General features: G+C 39.0%; 1 protein-coding gene across 1 annotated transcript; it reads left to right on the forward strand.

Annotated features, from left to right (window-relative positions):
• The first annotated feature begins 11,286 nt into the window (after positions 1–11,286).
• LOC116324155 (serotriflin) lies at positions 11,287–14,103 on the forward strand. The gene is made up of 8 exons (XM_031744722.2): positions 11,287–11,363; positions 11,480–11,483; positions 11,582–11,673; positions 11,844–11,934; positions 12,417–12,559; positions 12,654–12,748; positions 13,131–13,213; positions 13,937–14,103. Exons 1-8 carry the CDS (start codon positions 11,289–11,291, stop codon positions 14,062–14,064), a joined length of 711 nt encoding a protein of 236 aa, XP_031600582.2. The 5' UTR covers positions 11,287–11,288; the 3' UTR covers positions 14,065–14,103.
• Positions 14,104–16,343: the final 2,240 nt, after the last annotated feature.

A 16,343-nucleotide genomic window follows, 5' to 3' on the forward strand; every position in this document is an offset into this window, starting at 1 on the left:
CAATAAGCTATTACAACTTTTTCTGTAATTGTATACAGTATCTTACAATGAACGCTCCAAAAGTTGTGCTGGTAGATGATTTTCATTTACTACAGCAGCATGTCTATGTCGTGTAGAAAATACTGTTGAGACTGCACTACTTTTTATATTAAGATATCTGAAGGATTAAGTGTGTAGTTTACACTGATTTTCGCTGTTTTCACTGGTCTGGTCTACTTAATATAAAACTGATGTAAAATGAGTTGACAGGTGAGATGTTACTTTGTTATAGCAACATTAAGTTAAACGCAAGTAACTTAAATACAGTCCTCGACTGATCTGAAAACCTGAACATCAAGTCAGTTAAACTTCAGGAAATCACTCAGTCTAGTAAGGAAATATAAAACACTGTTAATTTGTTTCACCTGTGTGGAGGTGAATGAAAGTGACAACAAGTGCACTGGAGAGGCAAACCGTGAAATGGACACAGTGGACCTGCATGATTATTACACACTTTGCCATGCTATCCGGTTGACCTGATGCTAGCAATGGTCAGCAATCTGTCAGCAGGGATATGGAGTAAAGTGACTGCTAAACCATTTCTGCTTTGGGAAATTTTCTCCTTGTTGCCTCTCTGTGAGAAAGAAATACTTCATTTAAATGTAATGTTTGGAGTTTTTTGTAATAAAAAAAACAATACATAAACAAAACAGGGAGAAACAAATAAATGACACAGAAACCATTTAAACAGTAGAAAATCTGACCACGTAGAGCATGTTTTGTAGTGAATGGTCTTTACAGCTAGTTTTTATTATTATTTGTTGTAGAAGCTTCAAACACAATTTCATTGTTCTTGACAATGACAATAAATAAATAAATACTTGAATACTTGAAATACTTATTTATAAGTCTGAATACAGAAAGACATTTTGTGCTCCACTCAAATGTTATGAAACAAGTGTTTACACTGCAAGGGAGCAGATTTATTTTTACTCAGCAGAAATAAACCTGTTCTTTCAAGTAAGATAAGATTACTTTTGTGGAAGGAAATGCAGAGGAAATAAAAGAGAAGGACTCCCCTAAATGATTGTGAATTGAATCATGATGACTGGATATACCACAGATGTAATTTGCCATACTTTGACCAACACCCTGTGTTTGATATATCGTTAGCTTGCAGTATTGTTATTACAATTTCTTCATATTTTATTGTATGAATTATGTGTTTTTGCTTCAAAGGTGAAGTTTGCGAGTCTGACCAGTTCTCCATAAGCTGACAAGAATATAGAGAGGAGAAATATTATCAATGCTCTTAATCGCATTTAAATTTTGTAATACCATTTACAGTCATGTTAAAAAGGTTTTCACAGGATTTCATGCAGTTCTGTGGAAAACTAAATAGATACCATGATTCAGTATTTTACAGAACCACATTCATCAGCAGTAAATTGGAGCAATAGTTTCCTGTATGACTTTATCAGTTACATCATTGCAGAGGAATTTTGGCCTTTGATAATGTTGATAATGTTGATTGCGTCATTGAAGTTTGGGGGCATTGATTTATGCATAGCTCTCTTTATGTCCCAACACAGCATTTGGACTTTGACTAAACCATTACATCACATTGATTGTTTTCTTTTCCAGCTGTTCTGTTGTAGATTTGCTGCTGTGATTGAGATCACCGTCCTGTCGCATGTCCCCAATTTTTTCAGAGCTCTTTCCAAAGTCAGTAAGGTTTCGATAAAAGTCAAACAATTTGGCCTCTAAGGTTTAAAAATGTGGTGAAAGGGTTTTTATTTGTGACTCACAGAGCTGAAGTGATTGACTGACTGTTTTGAAAAAGGTGATATGAGTGTCTTTTGCACGGATGAGATTGCGCTATGAAAAAAGTCTTTTTCAAAGCATCGAAACATATGGAGAAAAATTCTAACACAGAGCTGAATGTTTCAGACTAGACAAACTGCCAAAACCTGTGCTTTTACATGGATGGTCACATTTGTTAAAGTTCAGTTAGAATTCATTTGATTAGCAGCACCTGGCTAATTATCCTTTTATTTCCCATGGAAGCAGTAAGGATGCACTTAATGAGGAGTTTAATGCAATCTTCTGTTTGATATTCAAAATTACAGCAAAAGGAAACTATACATAGAAAAAAAAAATTTATCACAGGGGTGCAGTGAAAACACACACCTGCGACACACAGACATGACCAGGGACTTGTCCCAGGTGTGGGACAGGCAGGTGTGGTTGTTCTTTCACGAGTCCTTGAATTTGTCTGTTTGTTTCACTCATGCCTAAGTGGTCCTGCCTGTATAAATCACACATGTGGGGCTCTTGGAGGGTGACAGGGTGGGAGTGACAGGTAACTGCGATGATGTACAGCTTTCCTCTGCTGTGCACTCTGGAGTATTTGTGTAATAATCTCAAATATGCGATTGACATGAGTTAATAACGTTTCCTCTGAACAAGACTTGCTTATTACAGCTTTAACAGAGCTTACAATAAGCATAAACAAAAGAGTTTTGCAGACAACAATGTGTTATTCAAACATTAAAGATTAAATGGCCATTCTTTTGCTCTGCTCTCCAAAGAGATGGAACAACAAGGCTGGAGCCAGTGCTGAGAATAAGCCGATACCTGATCCATGAGTCACAGGCCAACCAGTAACAGAGCGATCAGCAGTAAGTTCCCGTTTCTTTGACTGTTTTAATTTAGTAACTACAAGGAATCAGTAATTTTTTAAGTAGTCGAAGGGCATACACAGAAAATCACAGAAGCGTTCAAATAGCAGCACATTATAAATCCTTATATGTTGGACAAATAAAAAAGAAATATTAACCTTGTTTCTCATGACATTTTGTTGGTTTAAGTTTTAGTGTTATTTTATGTTTGTCTTTTTTCTGTACTGTAATCATATTTCATTTATTTGACCGTTTTCTGAAGGGGCCCACCGTCGTCATCAATTTCTTAGATTTCACAAGGCAAGACAGCAAATTTCCTTTGGGTTCTTAATGTGAGCACTCATTCATTGTGCGATTTAAAAAGTGTCACCACACTGATTAAAGTATCCATTGCCTCATCTTAGCCAGCGGCTGTGGGGAAAATCTGTACATGTCCAGCTTTCAGAACACCTGGAGCAACATAATCCAGACCTAGAACGACGAGGTGAAGGACTTCAGCTATGGAGTGGGATCTATCAATGGAGGAGTGGTGGGACGCTAAACACAGGTTCTTCTTCATCTTCTTCTTTGGGCTACTCCCTTTAGGAGTCGCCACAGTAGATCCTCTGCCTCTCCTCTTCTGTCACACCAACCCTTCTTCCTTCTTCACTACACCCATGAACCTTCTCTGAGGTCTTCCTCTTTTCCTCCTGTCTGGCAGCTCCAGCTTCAAAACCCTTTGTCAAGTATATCCTGTATCCTTCCCCTGCACATGTCCAAGCCATCTCAGTCTTGCCTCTCTATCTTTATCTCGAAACCACTCAAACAGACATATCCCCCTGATGCATTGATTTCTAATCATGTCCATCCTGGTCACTCCCAATAAAAATCTTAAGACCTCCTGTCTTTTTGCACAAGCCACCATCCCTAAACCATACATCGTATCAGGTCTTACTACCAACTTGTAAAATTTCTCTTTTAGTCTTGCTGCTATCCTCCACAGGTACTGTTTAATATAAATATAGAGACATATAGTATATATAGTATAACTCAGGGACCCTTACTTGAGGTAATCCTACTGGATATATGTATCCTTCCACAGGTGGTTTGGCACAACTCCAATCAGATCGGCTGTGCTATGGCCTACTGTCTCAACTCCAAATACAAGTACTTCTATGTCTGCCAATACTGCCCACCCTGAGTATAAAGCATCCTGTAGTGATGATGTTTATTAAATAGTTTTTATTCACTTCAAATGAATATATATGATTGTTGAAGAGTAATTTGCGGTAAATGGATCCAAATGCTTTGGAGCATCATACAATACAAAATGAATTTAGAAGTAAAAGTAAAATATAATTTCCTTTGTTTTACCCTGAATGTATTCATTTTCTGTTTCGTTATTATCTGTGTATTGTGAAACCTGTTCAGCTACTCTACTGAGTGCTTTCTTATACACACAATAAAATTATCAGTAGAAGCAAAGTTGATGGGTGAAACACGAGCAACTAGAAAATAGTGACAACTTTGGGCTGATATCCAGTGTTTGCTGTAATGTTTAGTATTTGATGGTCTGACCTACAAGGTCCCTAGAAGAGGGGACCTTCCTGTGCGGTGACTGCCCCAACGCCTGTGAAAACAAACTATGCAGTAAGTAACATCCAATCAGAATATAATTTGTACAATTTATTCATGATCACAGATTAGCTCTACTTTGAGCAGTTGCTAAACAATGATAAAATAAATATTCTTAAATGGTGAGGGAGGTTACAAAATATATGGTTTATGCTACTGTTTAATGCTTCTGTATTAGTCTGATGAATACATTGACTGTCGCGAAGTGAAGCAACAGTGGAGCTACAATCACCCAACTGTGACTTCGTGGTTTCCCACTTCTTGCGATTGCACCAATCAGATTATCTAAATGCCACATATCTGCAGACTGGTCAGCTTCAATAAAGATATGCTTATTAAAAACTTGCATTTGTGTTGTGTCTCTTAGCTTGGTCACCTAAAATCACCACATACAAAAAAGTCAACTTGTTATGCTGTTATAGAGTAAATGGTCTATTTGATGTGTTCAGTAATTAGCAGAGATTGAAGAGGAAGTTTACTTTGTCACACACGGTTTTTACAGGACGAACACTGCCGGTGGCGGGCAGATGCCCTCTAATCTCAGGAGACGTGTAAACTGGCAGAGAGGAAGAGCAGCAGACCCAACAGGATGGATTTGTTAAGAGATTTTTTCTTTTAAATCACAAAAAAACCACCATCAATAGCATTTTGTGTTTTACTTAATTAGTTCCATGTTGTGGTGCGTTGAATGTCTGCATCACTGCATACCACAGATCTCAGTCCAATCACGCAGCTGTGAGACGTGCTGGACAAACTAGTCCGATCTGTGGAGACCCCACCTCAGAGCTAACAGGACTTAAATGATCTGCTCCTAACATCTTGGTGCCAGTTACTACAGCGCACCTTCAGAGAGTCTATGCTCCTACTTTTCTGCATCTGAGGCTGAGAGTGCTTCTCATCAGGGGTCAACCCCACATGTCCCAGCTACACAGCGGGTTCCTGGTTCACATAAGGTTGTGTCTGTGTGAGGCAGGCTCATGCAGTCTACCAGTGAGGAGCACAGATAGAGCTACAGGCTCGTATGGTTGGAATTCATCCCAACTGGATTCTTTTTTTCCTTGCCTTGAGTTTCCACTTTTCGCTAAGTGGCGTGTGTTTTCGTTTCAGCCCATCAAAATTTCCATTCCAACTTAAACATTAGATTTCCTATTGCCACACTGTCGCACGGACTGCCATTGTGTGAAAATTAGTTCCCTTTCCATACGATAACAAACTTGTTTTATTGAAAATAAACACTTGGACCACATTTCTGTAACCTTGAGCGCATGCCAAAAAAAGCCTCTCTGCTCATATCAGTGAACAGTGGAGCTGGAAGGAGTTTCTTCATCTTATGGCTTCTGCTCCCTTCATGCTGACACACTGCAGCAGCAGCAGAGACCAGGAAAAAAGAACAGAGTTGAGACAAAATATAAAACAAATCGGATCCCTCCTTGTGAACGAGGGGGCTCACTTGCTGCTATGATTGGGATCATCGTCCTGTTGCTTCTCCCAATTTTGGCTAAGCTTTCGCTGGCTGGAGCTCATGGTCAAATCAATGACAGCAAGGTGCCCCAGTGTTGTGGCTGACAAAAATCACCACAAAAGTGCTTGACATTTGATATGAAGTGTCTGTGCTGGTCTACCAAACATAATGATTTGTATTGTCTTGATGCATGCTCAATCATCCAGGCAAGTAAATCCCAAAAGGTTGATTCTGTTCATCTGGAGGTAGCATTTTCAGTGGGAGAAATATTTCATCACTCATCCAAGTGATTTCTTCAGTCTCAGCTGACTGCAGGTTTCCCCAACCTTATAAACAGTACATTGCACAATGACTGAAACTAGCACCACTGAATGAATAATGGGCCTGAAGGTCAGTTCATAGATCATTAATATGCCAGTTCTCGTGAGAATTTAATATGCAATAAAGGCTGATTCTCATGAGAATTTGCATATTAATGATCAATGAACTGATCATTAATATGCGAGGCTGGGGAAACCTGCAGTCAGCTGAGACTGAAGAAGTCACTTGGAGGAGTGACGAAACATTTCTCCCACTGAAAATGTTACGTCCAGATGAACAGAATCAACCTTTTGGGAACGATTTGTATTATGGTTAAACATCTCCACTTGTATCCTCCAGCTGCCCTACTGCTACTGAAAAAACACCAGTTACTCACCTGCTTGCCCCGCCTCTCCACTGTTACTCTACATTAGACCAATATTTTTGCAGAGCTCTTTTCAAAGTCGCTAAGGTTTTGAAAGAAATCAAACTATTTGATTTCTAAGTCTTAAAAAGTAGGTGAAAGAGTTTCCATTTGTGAATCACAGAGCTGAAGTGATTGACTGATTTGGCATATTTTGAAAACGGTGTTTTGAGCATCTTTTGCACAGGTGAGCTTACGTTATGAAAACAGCCTTTACTGTTTCGAGAACTGCATTGAGAGTGGTGAGAATGATGTTCCTTGTCACGGTCCTGGGTCATGCGACCCAGTGTTTTGAGTTTCACTGTGTTTTATTATGCATTCATGTTCTAGTTTCATTTTAGCTTATTTAGTTAATTTGTATTATGACTAGGTTGCTGTTATTATTCATTGTTTAGTAGATTCCCCTTGTGTCTTCGCCCCTGTGTTTTGGTCTCCCTTGCACTTCATGTTGTCATGTCTGCATCTCGTCATGTTTACTGTTTATTTCGAAAGTCTTGCTTCCATGTTCATTGTGTTTTGGCTCACTACCCATGTGGCGTCATTATGTTCATTCTAGTCAGCTGTTTCCTCATATGTCTCCACTTCCCCTGATCACCTCATGCGTGTATTTAAGTCTTTTCTCTGTTACTATTCGTTGTCAGGTTGTCTGCCTATATTTCCCTATGTTAGTCATAGTCAAAGTCATAGTCTTGTCTTACTTGTCGGGTTTAGTGTTTCTTTATTCATGAGGTTCATGTTCGTGTAGTCCTCTTCTTGTTTTTGGTTTTGATTCTTGTATCAGCCCAAATAAAGGCTCGCTTTTTGTTTAACTTCAGTTCAGTTCTCCCGTGTCTGCTTTTTGGGTCCGTACCTTAAACTCACCGGCTGCCCAGCCGTGACAGTTCCTGATTGGGGAATTGCATCAAAACAACAGAGAAAAATTATAACACACACACAAATGTTTCAGACCAGAAAAAAATGCCAAAACCTCTGCTTTTATATGGTTGGTCACATTTGTTAAAGTTCAGTTAGACTGTATTTGATTAGCAGCACCTAGCTAATTATCCTCTTACTTCCTGTGGAAGCAGTAAAGATGCACTTAATGAGGAGTTCAATATGATCTTCGATACCCACCATCCAGACGGATGGCAAAACAACTAGTAGCTCAGTGTTCCAATATTTGGTAGAAGGAACTGCTGTCACAGCTAGAGATCAACGAGGTACAACACAAATGCTACCGCAAGAGGGAGCCAGGACGACAGGTCAGGGGCAGATATGATCACCCCCCACCCAAGATTGGGTACCACAGCCCAAGTACGATGGAAGAAACAACATTAAGTGGGAGAGTAACTAACCTAAAAGATAGGATCATGGCAAAGCTGTAAATCTGGAGCCTCTGTAAGGGCTACCAATATTACGTGAAGTACCCTCTGAAGGTCTACTAGAAGATGTGAATGCAGCACTAAGGACAATCCCTACTGCGTCCATCACAGAGACTAGTCAGCTGATCTACACCACAGTAGCAGTGATCCGTGAGATGGCTGGTTACAAGATGAACAGCCACAAGGAGCAGTACCCTCCATGGAGAAGGAGACTAAAGATCAAGATCAAGATCAAGGTAGCACAGAGGGGAGTTAGCCAACTATCACAGTTGCAGAAAGGTGCGATGAAGAAGGTGCCTTGGTACCCGAGGCCTTGGAAACTGCTGAGCAAAGACTCACAGCCAGCTGCTTGAAGAGGTACACTAGAGAGATAGAACCCAGGAGAATAAACTAGCCTTACTCCACAGAACCATCTAAGGTGTACTCCCAGTAGCAAGAGAACAGTATGAGAATAGCCCCACCAATGTTGGAGATGGAGCAAAACTGAACTAGCATATAGGAGAAGGACACAATCCATAATCGCAATGCTCAGCGGCTAGTGGATTTAAGAGCAGAACACAGGAATCTCCCGAACAGGGTCCAGTAACCATCACATTGACAAACATCCCAGGAAAGGTCTCCGGTATGAAGAGTTGGACAGCACCAGGTCCTGCCATGATTCATGCCTACTGGTTGAAGAAGCTGACTGCACTCCTTGAGTGTCTGGCAGCACAAATAGCAAGGCTGCTAATAGTTGAAACACACCCAGAATGGCTAACTGAAGGATGGACTGTCCTGCTCCCTAAGGATCAGGAGACCCTCACCCCAGAAGAGACCCTCACCATCTAACGACCGGCCAATAACCTGCCTCAGTACCACATGGAAGCTCCTGCAACATGTAGAAGATGGTAAAACAGGCAAATGCTAAGAAATGGGCCAATACCTGCTCTATGAGTCACAGTCCTGCCAGTAACGGAGCGATCAGCAGTAAGTTCCTGTTTCTTTGACTGCTTTAATCCAGTAACCACAAGCAATCAGTCATTTTGAATCAGTAGTAGAACACCATGTATGGAAACACACAGAAGCATGCAAATAGCAGCACATAATGAATCCTTACATGTTGGACAGAAAAAAAAATCCTTATTTCTCGTGTTGTTGGTCTAGGTTTAACTGCTATTTTATGTTTGTCTTTTTTCTGTACTGATGTAATCATGTTTCCTTTATTGTTTTCTGAAGGGGCCCATCGTCATCATCACTTTCCTAGATTTCACAAGGCAAGACAGCAAATTTCCTTTGAGTTCTTAATGTGAGCACTCACACTTGATTTCACAAAGACGATGAAGACGAATTTTCTTTGATGAGTGCTTTTAAATTGAGCGCTCATTTGTTTTGCGATTTAAAAAGTGTCACCACACTGATTAAAGTATCTCACTCCTCCTCTTAGCCAGCGACTGTGGGGAAAATCTGTACATGTCCAGCTTTCAGAACACCTGGAGCAACGTAATCCAGACCTAGAACGACGAGGTGAAGGACTTCAGCACTTTTTGTTACTTCCCCTTCATCGCCTGGACCCTTTTAGGGGAACGTAACACCCTGATGCACTGATTTCTATCCTGGTCACTCCCAATGAAAATCATAAGACCTCCTGTCTTTTTGTCCAAGCCACAATCCCTAAACCATACATCATATCTGGTCTTACTACCATCTTGTAAACCTTCCCTTTTACTCTTGCTGCTATCCTCCTGTCACATGTACAGTTTTATATAAATATAGAGACATATAGTATATATAGTATAACTCAGGGACCCTTACTTGAGGTAATGCTACTGAATGCCACTCCACTCTATTAACCGATGTTTCAATCTATCTATATCTCTATAAATGTATCCTTCCACAGGTGATTCGCCACAACTCCAATCAGATCAGCTGTGCTATGGCCTACTGTCTCAACTCCCAATACAAGTACTTCCATGTCTGCCAATACTGCCCACCATGAGTATAAAGCATTCTGTAGTGATGATGTCTCTTAAAAAATATTTACTCACTTCAAATGAATATATCTGATTGCTGAAGAGTACTTTGCAGTGAATGGATCCAAATGCTTTGAAGCATCATGTAATACAAAATGAATTTGAGATTAAAAGTAACATCAAGCAAATTTCCTTTGTTTTATCCTGAATGTATTCATTTTCTCTTTCATTATTATCTGTGTATTGTGAAACCTGTTCAGTTACTGAGAGCTTTCTTATACACACAGTAATGAAATTATCATTAGAAGCAAAGGTGATGTGTGAAATATGAGCAACTAATTCAAACACAGTTTGTTTGCAGTGGAAACTATCAGTTTGCTCGACCCTACAAGTAGGAAACTTGCTGCGGTGAATTCCCCAACGCCTCTGAAAACAAACTGTGCCGTAAGTAGAAACATCCAATCGGAATATAATTTATACAATTTTATTCATGACCACAGATTAGCTCTACTGCTAAACAAAGATAACATAAATATTCTTAAATGGTGAGGAAGGTTACAAAAAAATTATTTTTTGGATAAAAAAAATTATTTTTATGCTTTTGTTTTATGCTTCTTTATCACAGTAACTGTCCCAAACTGAAGCAACAGTGGAGCTCCAACTACCCAACTGTGACTTCGTGGTTTCCCACTTCTTGCAAGTGCGCCAATCAGATTATCTAAATCCCACATATGTGCTGACTCCAGCTTCAACAAACATATGCTTATTAAAAACATGCATTCGTGTTGTGTCTTCCTAGCTTTGTTCCCTTAAACTGCCATATGAAAAATATAAAAATTTTATGCTCTAGGAGAGTAAATGGTTTGCTTGACATGTTAAGCAATTAGCAGAGATTAAAGAAGAAAATTACTTTGATGGTCAACTCTGAGGACAAGCACTGCTGTTAGCCCAAGGGCCGTTAGCATTTAACTTTATGGCAGGGTTAAACTCGCAGAGAGTAAGAGGAGCAGACCCAATAGGGTCCATTCCTTAAGAGTGATCACAAAAAGAATTCAATAAGAAAAATTCATAGTTTGACCAGTAATAGTATTTCTAATTAGACTTTTAGATTTAAAAAACTTGTTTAAAATAATAACTGTCTGAATAAACCATAAATTACAATATCAAATAAGTTTTTATAAAACCTCTGCTAACACACTCACAATGAGTTAATGATTAAATATATAAATAAATGTGCATGTAAACACTTTCCCTATCACTTTGACTTTATAAATAATGAACATGAACACATTATTTATGAGCTCATTAATAAAAAAGAAACATGTATTTCCCTCGCCACAGATTATGTACTAAGGATGAGTAATGCTTTACAAATGATGAATTAAGCATTTACTAATGCTCATTATTGCTTAATGTCATTGTTATGACGTTTTACCGTTTCACGCATGTCTGAGTGGTGCTGGCTCTATAAATGAGACCTGCAGGCTCATGCAGTCATTGACAGTCTTCGAATCAACCATGCTGTTTTACACTTTTCCTCTGCTGTGCGCTCTGGGCCTCACTGCAGTCCTTCAGGTGCCTGGCACCTTGGGGGTAAGTAAAGTCATATAACCTCTTTAATGTTGTTTTCATCTAGTTATTTCTTGGTTTTTTGAGCAATAATTTTTGACCATTATTTTCTCTCTCATCTCTGAAAATCACATCTGAAGCAGGGTGAGTGTAGTAGTTATTCATACATAAATCTTGACTGATATGAACTATATTTAATCTCTCATTCAAGGTGTTAATTTGCTTTAACTGCTTTCATTTAGTGACCACTACAACTGAGAAGAATGAGATTGTGAACAAGCACAATGCTCTGAGGAGAAATGTTCAACCTACTGCGAGCAACATGTTGAAGATGGTAAAACTCAGAAGTTATTACATAATGTTAATGCCTTGCACAACTAACATTATACTGTTGTGTCATGTTCAGCTTAATGAATGAAAGCACACAGCACTTTTTTGTGTACACATTTGTTCTTATCTACATGTTCTGATTTAACGGGCCGTCTTGTCCTCTGCTCCCTGCAGAACTGGAACAACGAGGCTGAAGCCACTGCTCAGAGGTGGGCTAACACCTGCTCCATGGGGCATAGTCCTGCCAGCTACAGAGTGATCAGCAGTAAGTTCCTCATTACTCCTCGCGCCTTACAAAAAACACCACAAAAGCACAGAAAAAAAAAAGCACTTGTGTGTTTGTTTTTTACGTCACTCTCAATGTCAGATTGAGAGTGGCATTGCAGTGCAACACAGAAAAACAGGGAAAGATGCATATAACTGCACATTATGAATCACCATCTTAAAAGTTTGGTTTGTTAACATTTTGTAATTCTTTTATGGTTTCTGTTTGTTTCTCTAAATTTTAAAAAGTGTTATTTTTCTGTACTGCCATAATCATCGTTCATTTATTGGGCAATATTTTGCAAAGATGCTTTTTTCAAGTCCTTTGATTTCACAAGATGATGATGATGATGATGATGATGATGATGATGATAAATTTTTTTTTGATGAGTGATCTCGAACTGAGCATTTATTTGTTTTGGGATTTAAAAAGTCTCACCAACCTGATGAACGTATCTCTGTCCTCTTCTTCTTTAAATGTAGCCAGCGGCTGTGGGGAAAATCTATACTATTCCAGCTTCCAGAACACTTGGAGCAATGTGATCCAGTCCTGGTATGACGAGGTGAAGGACTTCAGCTATGGAGTGGGATCTATCAATGGAGGAGTGGTGGGACACTACACACAGGTACAGTGATACATATACATGCACTTAACTAAAAGTGATTCTTAAGCCCAAACCCTGGCTTTAAGAAACATTTGTATTTTGTCTCTCTGTGCAGGTTGTTTGGTACAGGTCTAATCAGATCGGCTGTGCTATGGCCTACTGTCCCAACTCTGCTTACAAGTACTTCTACGTCTGCCATTACTGCCCACCGTACGTATATAGCATCTTGCCATAATGATGTGTTGTATAAAATGGCATCTTTTAATCTTTTGAACTTCCTCTTTTGTCTGCATCCTGTATCAGTATTATTTATACATTTTAGACCCTCATAAGCTAAGTCATTAGTGATTTCTAATATACACAATGATGAAATGATCACTAGGAGCAGTGATTGAATTGCAGTTCCTTCAAGAAGAATATGTGGATTTTGTAATTCATTTAATGCATAGAAATTTGCATTTAATTTGTCATGAAATAGTATTTCATAGTTGCTTTGAGTTCTCATAGGATAACTTTGACATGTTTGGGATGACATCCAGCGTTAGTGTTTGCTGTAATGTTTAATATTTGATTGTCTGACCTACAATTACAGTGGAAACTACCAGTTTACCCAACCCTACAAGAAAGGACCCTCCTGCGGTGACTGTCCCAACGCCTGTGAAAACAACCTGTGCAGTAAGTACAAATATCCTATAGGAATATAATAGTTGTAAACAAGGTGAGATATACATGTTTCTGTTTTGCAGACCTTTAGGGAAATCTCAGTGTAAGCCTTTGATAAAGTAATATATTGTGTAAAGATAAAGTTACATTGATTCTGTGTGCACCACATATAATAAAGTTGCACGCATTTTCTGGTTGCAAGATTTGGCAGCTCTTCAATATAGAGCCAAATCACAACAACAGTCAGCTCAAGGCACTTTATATTGTAAGTTAAAGACCCTACAATAATACACTGGGGATTATATGCATAAATTTTGTTACAGCACTTTCAGAATGGCATCCACTTTAATTAAATGTATTAACCAATGTTATCAATAAATGATCAGACAGAAGAGGGTTTTCAGGCAATAGTGTTAAATGTTCAGCTTTTATGCCATATGTCAGAACAAGATCCAGAGTGTGATTAAAGTCTAAAGCCTCTTTTACATTCTGAGAAAAGCAAATTGAGTCTAATATTGGAGTAATTGCAATGTTGAAGCTGTCATTTCCGGGTATCTAAATGGATGTTAAAATCATCCACAACAATTATTTTATCTGAACTAAGCACCAAACCAGATAGATCATCTGATAGCTAAATTTATTTTAGCTGATAAACAAAGCTAACCTAAAACTGTTGTCTAAACTGTACAATATAAGTAATTATCTATGTTCTTTATGCTTTTCTCTCTCTCACAGCCAACCCCTGTCCCTTCTCTGATAAGTACAATAACTGTCCCGAGCTGAAGCAGCAGTTGGGCTGCAACCACCCAGATGTTGCCTCTTGGTGCCCCGCCTCCTGTAAATGCACCAATCAGATTATCTAAATGCCCCACGTCCAAATGTGCACTGATTGGTCAGCTTCAATAAAGATATGCATAACAAAAAACCTGCATTTGTGATGTGCATTCTTACCTATCCAACCACCATATGCTGTTAGTGAGTAAATGGTCTGTTTGACTGGGTCAGTAATTAGCAGAGATTAAAAAGGAAATTTACTTTGGCACACTACTTCTGAGGACAAACACTGCCGGCAGGAGCAGATGCCCTTTGACTTTAAGTGAGGTGTAAACTCACAGAGAGGAAGAGGAGCAGGGTGGATTTGGCAGAGGTTAGGAGGAAATACAAAAAAAAATCACAAACTTGAGCCAAGAAACATCCACAGTTTGAGGCCGCATCTGATAGCAGTGACTAATTATGATATACACCACAAGTCGAATTTTAGATTTTTTTCTTTTATGTTTAAGTGCCCTGATTTAAGCGGTTAGATTATAATTGGATTATTTGTATTTATCAAATACAAAATAATGGGCCATTTGTCCCAGGATTTTTCAAGTATTTTTGACTTTCAAGTTTTGTTTTTGTGGTTTTAATGATTCTTTTTGATTCTTGAGTGTTCTTCTGAGTTCCTGGTTGCATTAGAGGTTATTGTTCCTTCCTCTTGTCCCAGTACTTCTGTATTAGGGTCATCCATGTGACTGTGTTTCCCTGTTTAGTTATCTCTTCTCACTTCCCACTTAATTGTGATAGTTAGTTGTCCCTTGAGTCTTGCTCTTGGTCTTACTTCCCTTTTCTCATCCGCCGTGATTTAGTTCAGCTGTGTCTTGCTTTCCCCTTTTGTCTCCACCTCCCTGCTTGCCCTTCTGTGTGGGTACAGATAAATAGTGCTGTCCTCCCATTAGCCGTTTGTCAGAGCTTTTGTTTGCATGCACTCAGTGTTTCCCGATTTTTTGTGGTCCTTTAACTTTGTATGTAGTTTACTTTTCCCTTTCAGACTTTGTTTCACATTTCTCCCTTGCCCTTTATGTTTTTCTCTCTGGACATTTTTTAACAGCCAAAATAAACTCCTCACTTTTTGTTACAGCTCGCCTGTTTCCCTTTTTTGCATTTTGGGTCTAAAACTCCATTATTGACAGACCATGACAGTATTGTGCATTTACATATGACTTCAATAGTTTTAAAGGTCGCCCAACTGATATAATCAATAAAATAGTACGCTGATGATGTAATAGCTCATACGGCTTACAATCTATCACACATTTTTCTTTGAGGAGTACAGAAAAAAGTCTCATTCACCACCAAATTAAAGTGTTTAAATTCAGGAGCATGGATAAAGACTGAGTACTAACCACAGCCATCTCAATTATCTTACTGGTATTAGCATAATGGCAAAAGGAAGACCTCATCCATATCACCCCAATAGTACCACTTTGTCCATGATCAAGATCAGCAAAATCATGATCATCACCATCTAGCAGGCGGTAGGGCTGGACTCTTTGTAAGAGTTAAAGAGAGAGAATGATGTGAGAGGGACAGCGGGTCGGGTGTCTTTCAATTCTAAGTTTCCATTTTAGTACATAACAAAAGATGCTGTCGGCCACCAAGCATCTTTAGAACCAGAAGATTAGAATAGCAGATATAGGATTGTGAATGCTGAAAAGCATCCTTCAGGTTTTTCACTCATAAATACAGAATGTTATGCTGATCATGTTGGTAAACCGGATTTCTGGCGTGTCATTGCTAATCAAGACCCAGTGCCATGGTACTAGCTTTTGACCAGACCTAACCTAGTTTAAGACATAATTATGCTGTAATCCAAATTACGTATAGATGGCAGAAAGGAGCACACAAACACTCATTTTTTAAACATAATAATCCAAACTGGCATATTCAGGAGTAGCGCAAAACAACAGATATGACCTTGACCTCAAGCATAGTTTATTTAAAGACCATTTGGGTGATCATTGTGTGCAAGTTTTAATAAAAGTTGACCACTAATCTGGGAGAAGTGGGGATTCCTGTGAATTGTGGATGGATGGATGGACAACAGATGACGTCCTTCAGGCAGATGAGCTAAAATGTATTTTGAAAAAAGTGCTACTTTGGCTCTGATGCGCCTGCATCTCTGTGTTTGTTGTGGCTGATCTAGTCTAAAGCAACAGAAGTCTATCTGGCTCTGAATTATGAGAGCACATACATGTTCATCATTAGCAAGATATAGATATAGCTTAGTTTTAAATGACAACTTCCCTGCTGTATTGGCCCTGAAAATAGCATCACATCCAGAAAAGGCGTGATTAAATTGTCAATACTGGTGACAGACTTG

Source organism: Oreochromis aureus, linkage group 15 (genome assembly GCF_013358895.1).
Source record: "Oreochromis aureus strain Israel breed Guangdong linkage group 15, ZZ_aureus, whole genome shotgun sequence".
Lineage (NCBI taxonomy): Eukaryota > Metazoa > Chordata > Actinopteri > Cichliformes > Cichlidae > Oreochromis > Oreochromis aureus.

Coding starts and splice junctions, on each gene's coding strand:
- LOC116324155 (XM_031744722.2), top strand. CDS start 11,289: ATGCTGTTTTACACTTTTCCTCTGCTGTGCGCTCTGGGCCTCACTGCA. Junction 12,560..12,653: donor TGGTGGGACACTACACACAG/GTACAGTGATAC, acceptor CTCTCTGTGCAG/GTTGTTTGGTACAGGTCTAA. Junction 12,749..13,130: donor GTCTGCCATTACTGCCCACC/GTACGTATATAG, acceptor CTACAATTACAG/TGGAAACTACCAGTTTACCC.